The 15,588-nt window shown below is 32.2% G+C and overlaps 1 protein-coding gene across 4 annotated transcripts in view; it reads right to left on the reverse strand.

Moving 5' to 3' along the window:
• Positions 1–15,588, reverse strand: part of sona (sol narae metalloprotease) — a 171,243-nt gene that overhangs the window by 69,125 nt on the left and 86,530 nt on the right. For all 4 annotated transcript variants that reach the window (XM_088269387.1, XM_088269388.1, XM_088269389.1 and 1 more), the window contains exon 4: positions 6,091–6,189. In XM_088269387.1, coding sequence (XP_088125513.1) covers positions 6,091–6,189 — 99 coding nt within the window. The remainder of the gene's footprint in view (positions 1–6,090; positions 6,190–15,588) is intronic.

The raw sequence follows: 15,588 nt of genomic DNA on the forward strand, positions 1-15,588 counted from the left end.
CAGGCAGTTTATATGAAATAGTATGACATTCATTGTTGATACAACTTGTCCTGGAATTATTGCATCGGTAATTGATATTTTAGCTTGATTTTAATTTGTTTAATTTTCGTGGATATGTATGTAGACAGACGAGTGTGGCGTTACATCCTCTTATGGGTCACATTGGGTTCACGAGCTACCTGCATCGTTTTTAGCTCATCGACAGCTGTACGTGTGATGATGAGACACCTAAAGATACCCCTCACCTTTTGATGCTTTGCCTGAAATGGATTTCAGCATTCAAAGACAACAGCTGGAGGCGCGTTGCAGGAGCCTGGGTGAGGACCTATCCGACATCGGATCCGTGTTAGTTCATAAGGAACTCTCACGAGAGGTGGTATCATACATGATAAAAATATTAGGGACATCGGTACCATAAACAAAGCTAGGACACAAAATACCGAACCCTCTTCTAGTGGAACGGAAGGCCTGTTGACGACAGTCAGCAGTCCGGCTTCTCCTGAGGAGTGCAACGTGGTTTCCTCCTAGCAATGAGCAAATGCTGACAAGTTCCTGATTGGTCTACGCTACATTATCCCTCCTGTTCCCAACACAGATTAAAAATCATGTTTTACATTATATAAGATAGAAGAAACAAAAATCTGCGCATTGATCTACAACCTTGTACATAATAAGCAAGGTAAATAATAAATGCAGCTCCCATCTTTAAAAAAATGTGTTTCATTCATAATTAAGAAAATGTTGTTTTTTTATTATTTATTTTTAACATAATATACAGTTAGATTTGTTGTGTACAATTTTGTTTTAGTAAAACTCTTGTTCCCAACACATGTTAAAATAAAATATGTATTTAAGCAAGAAGAAACAATAATAAACTCAATGATCCTTGAACATAATAGAAAATAATCTTCTCTGGCTGCCTCTGCGGAAAATAGCGGTAGTGGTAATAGGGAAATCGAAAAAAACGTTGAATGGCATTGACTACTATTAACTACTCGTCGCTATACTATACTAGCTCACTTTACTATACTGCAAGTAAATATGTAGTTTGGCGAGAATTCCTTTTACTAAATATGTATATTAATTAACTTGAAGGTCTTTGTCAGACGGGAGGAATATCTAAATTGATATACTCAACCTATAAAGGATTGTAGCGAGTGTTTTTGCCTAGATTTTTCACTCATGAATCACATGAAATTATAGTAGGTAACTTTAAACATTAAGAGTAAATCCACTCACGAGTAGGCATAGCCTATGAAACTTATAAAGTTGAAGCCTGAGTAGGGACATGATAAACGGTGTTGCATAAGCCGTAGCTAGATTTCGGAGTTACTTGGACGTTAGGTAATAAAATAAACATATAAAGGATTGTATTAGACTCGTCCAGTATTTATAACAGCCGATATAATCAAAATTTTCATTAATCATTTTCTTTTGGAAAATTCGCCTTCGAAAAAACGTTATTTTCGTAAGTTGGCAATGAATGACGTCACAAAAACGATGGACTTATTTTTTTAATGTTAGTACATTGCTAAATTATTGGCGGCTTTATTTGTTGATGTGTATGGTCCACTCTCCTAAAATATATTCGCCTCTTCCATATTCATGCATCTCCTTGCACATACCCGCCGATTATTCCGACTCCTGACCTGACCATGCCCTAGTATTAGAAATACTTCATCTTTCCTTTGCTCTTATTTCTATCTACCATCTCAACACACCTTACTTAATTTTATCGACAATGCTTATCTCAGCCTTGCAATATTTCTTTATACCATTGGAACATGTCGCTCACTCCTTTCAACAACGTCAAATATAAAAAAAAATCGTAAATTTTAGTTGTGCATGTTTTCGAAATGCCCGTAAAATGTACTATATCCAAGCAAAAGCGGCATATTTTTTACTTAATATTTACCAGCTACAGGACAGAAAGATATGTTTTTGCATTTTGAAGAAAACGTATTGTTTAATTATTGTTTTTAAGCATACTAAATATTTTTCGAATGGAGAAAAAACACTCAGGTTTTACCTAAAAAGACCTGTTGCACCGTTAGAAGTTCAAAAAGTGCCTTGATATTTATTTTTAATTCATTTTATCATATTTTTAAACTTAAAAAACCATCTCATGAAAAATCAAGTTTTTTGATATTTGACGTTGTTGAAAGGAGTGAGCGATGTATCATACATGGTTTTGCCGTATTGTGAGATTGCATTTCGACTGCATTCAGTCTATTTTCATCCTTCTTTTACCAATTCCATGCTTCACATCCATACATTAGGGTTAGAACTAGGACTCCTTTGTGTACTGCCAGTTTACCTTTCGCTGATAGGTCGTGATAAAATCATTAGATCCAGCTGGGAATCGAACCCAAGAACCTCTATTAAGGCAAAAAATATCTATGTTGTTAGTACGTGATTTCAAATTATCTTAAAAAAAAGTATATTGTATACTTATTTGTATTAGGTAACAACTTTACGCTTGATTGAGAATTTTAAATCAGCAAAAAGTGGAATCGTGATTCAGCACAGAATGATATTTTCGTATAAAAACTGAAAAGGCATAAGCGTCATTTAGGCAAAAAATGCCAAGAGTTATTTGTGCAACGCGCGAGTATATAAATTCAGTTTTTTAAGCGAAAAATGCACCCAGTTTCGCTCGATTCTGGCTACTTTTGAATGTATATAATTTTTTTGCATGTTTTTTTCAAACTTAAGAAATCATGTGCAGTTTCTGATATGAATTAGTAATAAAAAATGTCGGTAATCAAATGGTCAAATAGAAGTATGTTTTTTATTATTTTTTAAATTAAACACATGAATATACCACTTTAATGAGTTTTATTTATATATACGACTAGTTTCTAAAACTTACAGATGTTTTCGTCTTCAACAAAAAATATATTTATAGGTTTATATAGGTTAATAAATATAGGGAAGGGAGGGGGGGTTTAGGAATAAGATTTTTTGTAAAAGGAAACATTGATAATAATGGTGACGTATTTTGAAACAGTATATTATTAATTAACGTCTTATGTATATATAAAAAAATGTTATTACAGACTCTTTCTCCTAAAATATATTTTTAAACCCTTTTTCGCACCTAATGGTGCATAGGGCACTGTATCGTAGCGACGCAGTGTTATCTTGATCTTTAATTGCATGAAAGCAAGGTGATCAGCCCTACGATTCTAAAATATACATGAATTAATTTGAAATGAATCTCAAATTGGAGTAAGATGTATACTTCACAAATTTCTCAACTGAACGCGCCACCATCAGCTATACTTCTAAAATCTATCAAACTACCACTAGCATATGAAACGAATCCAACGACGTTGTGTATAATCATTAAAAAAATGCATAAAAAAATAATATGGGTGTTTCATAATGGACACAATGCTAATTTCTCAACTGTAAGATGGTGAATTAGTTATTGTAAAATTTCCATATTCTTCTTCATCTATATCGAAATGTCAAAAAAATATTTAAAAAATAACGCTTAACTGGAGATAATCCAGATTTGTGAACAAGTATTTGGACACACTCAATATGTTGCAAACAAAATGACTGGTCAAATTATAAGCAACATAAAAAATATTAATAATGTGTCTTAATTATATGATTTTTTTTTTTTTACAAAAATGTTAATAAAATTAGTATATAACCACTCACCGAGATTTTTACGTGTACCGGTTTCGAGACGTACCCGTCTCTTCGTCAGGACAATCACTAACACAGCAAATTAATCACTGCTGTGTTAGTGATTGTCCTGACGAAGAGACGGGTACGTCTCGAAACCGGTAGACGTAAAAATCTCGGTGAGTGGTTATATACATATTTTATTAACATTTTTGTAAAAAAATAAATAAGTAAAAATGACTAACCACAAAGTAAATGCTTTAAATATTAATAATATTGAGAATAGTATATGAATTTAATTCAAGATTCGGACCTTGCATTCAAATACGAAGAATCTTTGCTTAATAAAAGCTTTCGTCATACCAACATACACGTCTCTGGTGAACTCTCGCACACTGTGTTGCGAGTTAGATCGAAATATCGAAAAGTTTCAAGAATTTTAATAGTGTGGTTGTCAATCATGGGTAGAATGGTAAATCACTTAAAACAGCCTGTGACAGATCACAATCCCTGTAAATATCAAGACATCCATATTCCTCTTCGTCTATGTTAAGGTAAAATAAAGATAACTGATTTATTAGCTATTCGATGGATAATACCAGGACAGCAGAAGATACGAGATGTCACAATGTGTTTTTTGTGATTTATGTTGTTTGTTTGGGAAGAAAGATTTCGTGGTTTTTCCATTCATATTTAGTACGATGAAAGAAACATATATCGCTCACTCCTTTCAACAACGTCATGTATAAAATAAAAAATTGATTTTTCAGGAGATCGTTTTGAAAGTTTAAGAATATAATGAAATGTATTAAAAATAAATATCAAGCCACTTATTGAATTTTTTACTCTGCAACAGATCTTTTTAAGTAAAACCTGAAGGTTTTTTATCCATTTGAAAAATATTGAGTATATTTAAAAAAATAATAAAACAAAACCTTTTTTTTCAAAATGCAAAAACAACACTTTCTGCCCTGTAGCGGGTATATATTAAGTTGAAAATATGCCACTTTTGCTGGGATATAGTACATTTTTTGAGCATTCCGAAAACATGCACAACTGAAAATCGACGATTTTTGATATATGACGTTGTTGAAAGGAGTGAGCAATATGCATACAATATACTACGTTCCGATGATCATACATATGAAATATCGTTTGCAAATTCAACAATGAGTGTGTCTGATTAAAATGCATGGCATTGCGCTAGTGCGTCCATAAATTTGGTAGCATTTTTGTACTCAAGTCCTTAACAATGAGTCCCAATAGGCGCTCACGTTCCTTCCATTGCTCTTGAACTGGATTCAATACAACGTTATGTAATAAGTAAATATAGGTGAAAAATTATTGCACTGATGTGACCGTCACACACTTACCCTGCGCTCACGTGGACATCGTACAACCACGATCGCGTATTATTAGTTAATAATATATATTTTTTAATTTAGTTGAAAATAGGAGCAATTTAAGACCGAGGAAACCTTGGTATGATCGAGTATTTCAAGTACTTGTTCTTTTAGGTTGTAAGTTTTATTTCTTGAATGTTTTTCGCAGATACCTTGTGGCACATTTTATATACTTTATAAAATAAAACAATTTTGTTTTAACCACCTTTTTATTATTGGTACACTTTAACCTACCGGTTTCGACAAGAACCTTTTGAATAAGTTTTTGGTAAGGGAATGTAATTAATTATGAGTATTTTAATGTTTTTTATGTTTTAGAATTTAATAAACCCTAATGATGACAAGGTTCTTGTCGAAACCGGTAGGTTAAAGTGTACTTTTAATAAAAAAAAGTGGTTAAAACAAAGTTGTTTAATTTTATAACGTTTGTAAGTTTTGAATTCATTTAGTCAGAGAAATTGTATAAAACCTTTGTATTTCAAATATTCAATATTCAGGGTAAGTTGAATATTGAATTTATTAAAAAAAAAAACATTGTTTCGCCTTGTTAGGGCAATATCAAAAGTAGTTTGGTAATGCTCTAACAATGTGAAATAAATGTCACGAAGATATGTTATTTAAAAAAAATAAAATAGACAACCTCGTAGACTCCAAAAAAAGTAATTTTATAACAGAAATAAATATCTCGAAGAATTACTTTTTTTGAAAAAATTAATAAATACAGCTTCGTAGACTCTAAAAATCGATTGGATTTTAATATATAAAGATTAAATTATGAAGTTCTACAAATTAAACGCCAAATAAAAAATACAATTATGGTTTTCACCCCTGCCTTATTGTGTATATAACACATAATTTTGTCTAGTCTTCCACCAGTTTGGTGATGTTGACAACGACGAAACCCGGTTACAAGACAAATAAAATAAAACTGAAAAAGCAATAAACGAGTAAATGTTGTTTTATTATATAAAATGCAGTTCCACCAAGAAATGTCAGTTGAGAAATTAAATCTAATAAAATGTAAATGATATTTTTCCTTTTGACTTACCACTAAAAGACCAGCGTGAGGATCTCGCCTTATAACGAGGGCTGCCATAGTGTCCTCATCCTGATACGTTTCTCCCACGTGGCCTTTTTCGTCTCCCGTCTAAAAAAAGAAAAGAAATTAAATTATTTGGCATCAATCAATAAAGTATACAAAATAAAATACAAACATTGTACAGAAAATTTCATTTTTTAACCAGTTTTTTTATTAACAACATTTTGAGTGTGTCCAAATACTTGAGCACGAATCTGGACCATCTTCACTTGGGAGTTAATTTTCACATTTTTGACATTTCAGCATCTATATTGAGATCTCAACAAGTGAACTCTTAAGTATTTGGACATACTCAAAATGTTGTAAATATTACAATTCAATTCATTTTCTAGAGGTATGTTTACTCGAAACATATCATTTGCTAGTTACGCTATGCCTCTCCAAAAAAGAGACTAAGCTCTTGTGTTTGGAGAGGGACTTACAATCAATATTTCGACGGCCCCTACGTAAAGTACTCGATCTGCAAATCTGTTACTTTACAGGAGAGAGCTAAGAAGATTTTTTCAACGTATTTTTTTTTATTATTGAACGGTTTTATCTGAAATTATAAACTAGTATTATACATTCAAATACATGATAAAATAATGAATTCAATCGTTTTAAAACTTTATGCTTTCTCAAAATTAAGTAGTTAGCGTTTTAGGAGTTCAGTTTATTTCGAAAATTCGATGTAGATAGCGTCTTATACGCCTGAAAACTAAGCGTAATTTATTATACATATATATATATATATATATATATATATATATATATATATATATATATATATATATATATATATGTACATATATATATATATATATATATAAATATATATATATATATATATATATATATATATATATATATATATATATATATATATATATATATATATATATATATATTTATATGTATTTATATATATATATATATATATATATATATATATATATATATATATATATATATATATATATATATATATATATATATATATATATATATATATATATATATATATATGTGTGTGTTTGTTTATATTTGAAGATAACGGTCAGTTGATAACATACACCAAATTGACAAAAAAGTAGTTAGAGCACTTTACGTAGGGCACGTCGATTTATACCCATAAATAACCTTATTTTAAATTATTTATGTAATAATATATTCAACACTGTGTTTTATACTAAAATAACATAAAAAATGTATGAATTAAATTTATTATTTGCCTAGCATTCGATTCTGTGGTTTCATTCTTGCGAATACTGCGCTCTAACCGATTAGCCGAATGTTAGCCAACCAAGACTGAAATCGCGACTAATTGAAAACTAAATAACAGAATCGAGAAAAACTAGTGTGACCAGATTACCACGAACACAAGTGGTGCTGTGCTAACAATCGGGTGGCGAAACATACAAGTCGAGTTCATTGTTTTTGTTCCCAGCTAGAATTTGAAATAATTAGCATACGATACCTAGAATTTATTGCACAATCATTCATAATCCAGCACAATACACTAAACGTTTTGTTTGTAGACCATTTTTTTAATGAGTTAACCCTTCTGGGAGTATGGACGTAAATAAACGTCGGTGCAAATTTTTGTCAAAGGAGAATTCACGTTAATGGACTTGTACAGCAATTACATCTGTGGATATTTGTTTATAATTTTGTCATAAAATAAAACCTACAGATGGTGAGTTTTATTTTTTATTTTTACAATATTTTCTATCTTTAGAATACATATATTTCGTAAAGTAAAATGTTTTTTTTTGTAGCGGTTAAATATTAAGTTAAAAATATGCCACTTTTGCTGGAATATAGTACATTTTATGGGCATTCCGAAAACATACACAACTGAAAATTGACGATTTTTGATATATGACGTTGATGAAAGGAGTGAGCGATATGGTAGTTATAATTACATACGAAATATAAAAAAGAAGTCAAAATAATTTCATCATTCAATAAATCCGTCAAGAAAAGTGATATTATGCAATATTATTGAAGAAAAAATAAAAAGTAACGATTGTTTTGTGTATTCGACACTTATGTGTGATAACAAGGTGGCTAAAAATATCGTATACCTGATAAATATTTCAATAAATTAAATATAGTTTTTTTTATTGATATCCCAACGTATGTGAAGAAATATATAGAGGTCTGGGTATTTAGAGGGCTTTTGAGTTGTCATAGGCTGGTTAAGTGATTAAAATACACTTGTTATATTCAGAATTCTACCCATGATTGACAATCACACTACTTAAATTATGGAAATGTTTTGAAAATGAATGAGTGTCCACATTTTTGTCCGCAAATTTTGGGTCCTTTAAATATAACTGAAAATTGAGTTGTGCGGTCGGCAAACATGGTCAGAATGGTATATGTAGAAGTTCCAAAAATTTTACTAATGTGGTTGCCAATCATGCGTAAAGTCATCACTTTATACACGTGTAACATTTACCATTCTACCCTTATGGGTTTGACAGCCACATACCTCAAACTTTTGGAACTCATATAAATCTCACGTTTATTTGTCTATGGGTTCGCGGCAGTATCAAAGCTTTTTCAAGTCAACCTTAGAAACTGCTGCGAATTCACACAAAAAATGAAGTGACATTTATGATATGTGTAAGTTTCAAAAATTGGAGTAGTGTGCTTGACAATCAGGGGTAAAATGACGAAAGTTGCACGCGCGTAAAATGATCACTTAGCCACCCTATGACAAATCAAAACCCCTGTAACTACCCAGACTTTCATATTCTTGTTCATCCATGTTGTTATCTCAATGATATTTTAAAACAAAAATATATTTAAAATCCCTAAAATGCACACCAAGTCCTACCAAAATTCATTTTTAAATGTAGCCTGCGATATGTGCAATGTAATGCTTAATGAAATAGACATCAATAATGTTTCTTTTAATACGTTTAAGAGACATTTTTGATGTCATTTTGACTAGTTGATAAAGAAAATTTTTATTGTTTGATAAAAACATGTAAAGTAAGTTTATTATATAGTTATAATTTTATGTACATGACCGTTTATTTTAATTTTCAGATTACTTTAGTGAAAACCTGTAATTGGAATGTTATTTTTTAAATTTTATTTTATTATTTTTGTTAAATATTCTGTTGGTTTTCCAATAATAAAAAAAAATTATAATAAAATTTAAAAATTTCAGGACCCCTGAAAACCATTGCATAATTTCAGTGATTTTTCAGTAAGGCCTCTCTTGCACCATCCTGTAGTCGTGCGACAAGTCCTGTTCGCAACACTTTACGGCGGTCGTAAATCCGACAGCATCCGGCTCGCTGCGACACCGCGCGACATCAAGGAACCCAAACGGGTTTCGGCTCAAAATAAACTTAAAAATACTCAATTACAAAAGAATTTAAAATTCAAACAAAATAAGTATAAAAATACATTTCGGCAGCATCAGGTGCAAAGGTTTAATTATATACAATCATTTTTTGTGTTATTTTTAGCATAATACCCTCTATTGAGTATATTATAAAATTCATAATATTAAAAAAAAACAGGTATTTTATAGTAAGTAAACATTTGTCCACCTCCGTAGTGTAATGGTCAGCACGCTTTCTAATTTTGTATTTTGTTTATTGAAATCGAATATATTTATGATCAGCACGCTCGGCTACCGCTCTGGAGGTCCCGGGTTCGATTCCCGGTGGGGGGGTCAAATAAATATTTAGTGATTTTTTCACTCTAATATTTATTCAATATTACCCTGGACTGGTACCTGATGCGCAGGAGTGATCACCTTGCCTTCATGTGTTTATGATCAAGATAATACTACGTTTATATGATTCAGTGCCCTATGCACCATCGGGGTGCGGAGGGTTGAGTACACATTAAGTGTAAGCCCCTCTCCAAGCACAAGCGCTTAGTCTCTTTTTGGAGAGGAACGGCGTAACTAGTATAAGATATTTTTGATATCTCAATATAGACGAAGAAGAATGTGGTGTAAAGAATAAGTATGGGTATTTACAGTGCTTATGACCTGAAATCTAGCCGTAGCCAGATTTCAGAGTCACTTGGACGTTAGGTAATTAAAAAAAAAAGAGTAATGTGGTTGTCAATAATGGGTAGAATTGGTGAATGTTACACGTGTGTAAAGTGATTACTTAAGCCAGCCTATGACGGTCAATGCCCGAACCTCCATATTCTTCTTTATCTTTAATGAGATGTCAAAAAATAATATAAAAAAATAACTCCTTATAACCAATTATCTCCAAAGATAATCACGATTTGTGAACAAGTATTTGGACACAATAAAAATGTTATAAATGCTTTATCTATACAAATATACCTTTATTGATATTTCTCATGACACAGTGCACATGAGTTAACATCAGCCATCTATGTTGGATTAAGAAATTTTTATTTAGCAGAGATTTTTTATAAAAGATAATTATTAGAAAATTTCTAGTAAATGAATAAAATTGTAATATTTTTTAATACATAAATAAATTATGTAAAATAACATTACTTGTTATTTTTTATATGACTTGTTATTTATTATTTATTATCACTAAACATTTTATTCGCCAATGGTGCATATGGCACTTGTTATAAAACTTCAAGTCCAGGGTTTTTTTTTAAAGGAGTATAATAAGGAAAGAATGATAAGAGTGAAATAGAAATAAGGAAGGCTGAGATAATCAAAAGTAAGGTATGTTGAGATGGTCTGGGCGTGTTAAACAAATAATTGAAAAAAAACAGTAAAACAAATCTAATAATTAAAGAAAACACTTCGTTTTTTACCACTTGAGTGTAATTATAGACTACATGTTTCAGAAGCTAAACTTCCATCATTCAGGTCTGTATAATAACTGTTATTATACAGACCTGAATGATGGAAGTTTAGCTTCTGAAACATGTAGTCTATAATTACACTCAAGTGGTAAAAAACGAAGTGTTTTCTTTAATTATTGTAACATGTCTTACCACAAAGTTAATGCCGAAACAATAAATAAAAACAAATCTAGTTGCAAATAGGAGCTGAGAAAGACAGGAAAATTTGGCACGATAAAGTTTTTAGATCCTTGGGCATGGTCAAGTCAGATGCATGAATGTAGAAAAGTCGAATAATGTTTGCAAAGACAGCACTCTGTCAATTGTGTGTGGCGTTCTATTCTCACTCACTCTGGTAGGGCGTTCTATCCTCTGCCTACAACCCTGTATCTGTATACCCGTTTCAAGATTCAGATTGAAAAGAATGAAAGGAGCTTTAAATTGAGCATAAAGAAATTATATAATTCAATTCGTTATGTAAAATTGAAGGCACGAAGAAGATCGCAAGATGTTACATGATACATATGTATATTACTTCTTCCATGTCACGATCTCCCCGTGGTATAGATAAACCATCCACAAAGTCATGACACATTAACAATATCCAGTTATTATGCAATATAAACAGCCGAGTTCAGTGGTCGTCAAACTCAGAGCTAAATATATTTATTACCTTAACCCAAATATACCAGCTGCCTGACATATCGCTCACTCCTTTCAACTACGTCATATATCAAAAATCGTCAATATACAATTGTGCATGTTTTCGAAATGCCCAGAAAATGTACTATATCCTAGAAAAAGCGGCATATTTTTAACTTAAGATTTACCCGCTACAGGACAGAAAGTGTTGTTTTTGCATTTCGAGGAAAAGGTATGGTTCAAATATTTTTTTTAAATGCTTCTACTAAATATTTTTCAAATGGAGAAAAACAGTCAGGTTTTACTACAAAAGATCTGTTGCACAGTAAAAAGTTCAATAAGTGGATTGATATTTATTTTTCGTACAAGTTTTTGATATATCGCTCACTCCTTTCAAGAACGTCATAAATCAAAAAACTTGACTTTTCAGGAGAACGTTTTTAAAGTTTAAAAATATAATACAATGAATTAAAAATAAATATCAAGCCGCTTATCGAACTTTTAACTGTGCAACAGATCTTTTAAGGTAAAACCTTAAGGTTTTTTCTTCATTTGAAAATATTTAGAATATTTAAAAAAAATAATACTTTTTCTTCAAAATGCAAAAACAAAACTTTCTGCCCTGTAGCGGGTAAATATTAAGTAAAAAATATTCCGCTTTTGCTGGGATATAGTACATTTTATGGGCATTCCGAAAACATGCACAACTGAAAATTGACGAATTTTTATTTATGACGTTCTTGAAAGGAGTGAGCGATGTATCAAAAAACTTGATTTTCAGGAGATCATTTTTAAAGTTCAAAAATATAAAAAAAAAAATATAAAAAAAATCAAGCCACTTATTGAACTTTTTAATGTGCAACAGATCTTTTTTGGTAAAACAAATATGTTTTTTCTCTATTTGAAAAATATTTAGTACATTTAAATTTATAGTAAAAAATAATTAAACAATACATTTTCTTCAAAATGCAAAAACAACATTTTTTTCCCTGTGGCGGGTAAATATTTAGTTCAAAATATGCCTGTTTTGCTGGGATATAGTACATTTTCTAGATATGGGGCATTCCGAAAACATGCACAACTGCAAATTGACGATTTTTGATTTATGACGTTGTTGAAAGGAGTGAGCGATATGTAAGGATTGTTTAAGCGTATAGTTGTTTGACTGTCGTGAGTTGTAATATCAGCTCTCACTGTAGGGTCTCCTGCGGCTCGCGAGCCGCGGGTTGACGACCACTGACCCAGTTCATGCAACAGATGATCACTTCTCGTTAAGGAAGGTTGATATTTAATTTGATCTTATATAACACATTAAAAGTAGCAGCGAAAAATGTTACGTAGTATTCTGAACGTGTTAACGGTCACCTCTACGACGAATCAAATCGAGGCCTTTAAAATGTGGTGTAACATCAGAATGGGTCTTAATACAGGGTCATAAGAGATAACAAATGATTAATAAATTATATTCACAAATATACTTGATCGTATTATTTTATTATTATTCATTTTAAATAGTAACAAAGATTTTACAACATTTTGAGTGTGTCCAAATACTTGTTCATAAAATCTGGATTATCTCCAATTATAGGAGTTATTTTGATATTATTTTTTGACATCTCGTCAAAGATGAAGAAAAATATGAATGTCTGCGCATTTACGGGGCTGACGACCGTTATAGGCTGGTTTAAGTGATCACTTTACACAGTGTAACATTCACCAATTCTACCCATTATTGACAACCACACTACTCAAATTCTTGGAAGTTCTATATTTATGAACCAATTTAGAAACCTTGTTCTTAACAGTTACCTTGTTCTCTAGTGAACTTCTAGTGTGGTTGTCAATAATGGGTAGAATTGGTAAAAGTTACACGTGTGTAAAGTGATCACTTAAACCAGCCTATGAAGGTCGTCAGCCCCGTAAATGCCCAGACTTCCATATTCTTCTTCATCTTTGATGAGATGTCAACAAAATAATAATTTATTATTATTTGGTAGTATGTTTTTTATCAACGTCAGAAAAAAAAGTAAAATCGATCAATGTTTTTCTCATATATTGCTGGTTTTATTTACATCTAACAAAAAACACATTTTCGCAAAAGAGTCTTCAGCAATTTAAGCATACATATAACAAAAAATCTCAGCTCAAAAACGATCAAAGAAATTCTCAAATTCTAGATGTGTAACAGCAAACTCAATACTTGCCCATAGCGTTCGCAAGAAATGGATTCGTTACGCAAGCATTGCTGAAATATAGAATTTTTCACAGAGCGTATAGTCTCACGTACCGCGATACATTTTTTCAAGACATGCAGCCGGAAAGAAGTGCAACATTTTTGTTTTCATCACGAACCAAAATAACACAAAAGGAATGAGTTTTCCACGATCGCTGGATCGCACAATATCGAGGAAATATTACTTTGTATTATGCAACGCGATTGTTTCCTTTTCCGCTACATTTGGAATTCAACAATAAAGCGGCCGATGTAAATCTCCGAATAGGTCCGAATATTCTCGAAATATCAAAATCGTGATACAACCTATTCGGCTGTCCAAACTTAAAACACAGTAAGGGACATTTTTTGTTGTATGTTTTTTTTTTGCATTTTTGGTCTAAGTAGTAATCTACTTAGTTCAAAAATGCAAAAAAACGTACTTCCAACTACTACAATACAAAAAAAATGTCCCTTACTGTGTTTTGAGTGTGGACAGCCGTATTGACCGAACGCTTTCTAAGTTTATATTTTGTGTATTGAAATCGAATATATTTATGGTCAGCACGCTCGGCTACCGTTCTGGAGGTCCCGGGTTCGATTCTCAGGGGGGCTTGAATAAATATACCAAATTTTTTCACTCTAATATTTATTAAATATTACCCTGGACTGGTACCTGAAGCCGAGGGCTGCTCACATTTCCTTAATGTATTAAAGATCAAGATAACACTGCGTTTATATGTTGCAGTGCCCTTCGCACCATTGGGGTGCGGATAAGGGTTTGATTGATTGATTATTGAAATCATTTTGATGACAGACTTCCACGTATCGCCCTTCAAGGAATCCCTGAAGGAAGCGGACCCCCAGACAGACCTCCAAAAAGGTGGAAAGACAGCTGAGAGTCAACATCCCAAGAGCTACAAGCGGAGGCACAAACAGATCCTTAGGATCTAGAAAAAGAAGAAGAAGAAGAATATTTTTTTGTTAGTAAAGTAGCAATTTTAATACTACATACTAATTATTATATTTTAGGCGTGTGGTGCTTTGAATTTGTGGGGAATGAAGAGATAAGGCGTAGGACGCAGCAAATCTTGGTCACAACTGTACTATGGATGAGGCTTGTATTTTATGCAATGATCTTAGGTCCTACTGCATACCGGTAAGGTTTTACGATACATCCATGAATTATGGCCGATTGTTGCGCCATCAGTCGAGCAATTTGTGAAGTATTAAGCGTAATATTTTAAAATATAATTTGGATTCATCCAAGATTTTTCTAAGGTTTTTTTTTGGGGTCAAGGGATCTTGCATCCCTTATGTCACTGCGACCATATTAGGTCTATTGTGACCTCCCTCTGTATCACAACTCACTCCCAAGGCCTACGTGAGACATGTAACTCACGACCTGTCTTGGTGGTAGGAGCTTCACCTTCTCGGTGTCCAGTAGTGGTCCTCCAAGGATGTGATTTGGTTTGCGAGCGAGTGCGTCACAATTGTAGAGAATGTGGATTGGCGTTTCGTTATCCTCCATACAAAATCTGCATACTGGGGAGTTATGTAGTCCAATTTTTGTCATGTGTTTCCTCAGTCTGCAGTGTCCTTTCAAGGTCCTGGTTAGGATCCCTATTGGTTTTTTTGCTAAGCTTTAGAGCCTCTGTGGTGAATTTCCGCGAGTACTTACCCCTATATTAATGCAACTAATCCCAATAAAAGAGCTCCAAAGAGCAAGAGCAGGGAGACAGTTGCTGACTGATATCAAGGTCCAGGAGGTGTCCTATCTGGGGCATGTGCTAAAAGGA

This window comes from Brachycentrus maculatus, unplaced genomic scaffold (genome assembly GCF_059751285.1).
Source record: "Brachycentrus maculatus isolate JH-2025_06_01 unplaced genomic scaffold, ASM5975128v1 h1tg000349l, whole genome shotgun sequence".
Lineage (NCBI taxonomy): Eukaryota > Metazoa > Arthropoda > Insecta > Trichoptera > Brachycentridae > Brachycentrus > Brachycentrus maculatus.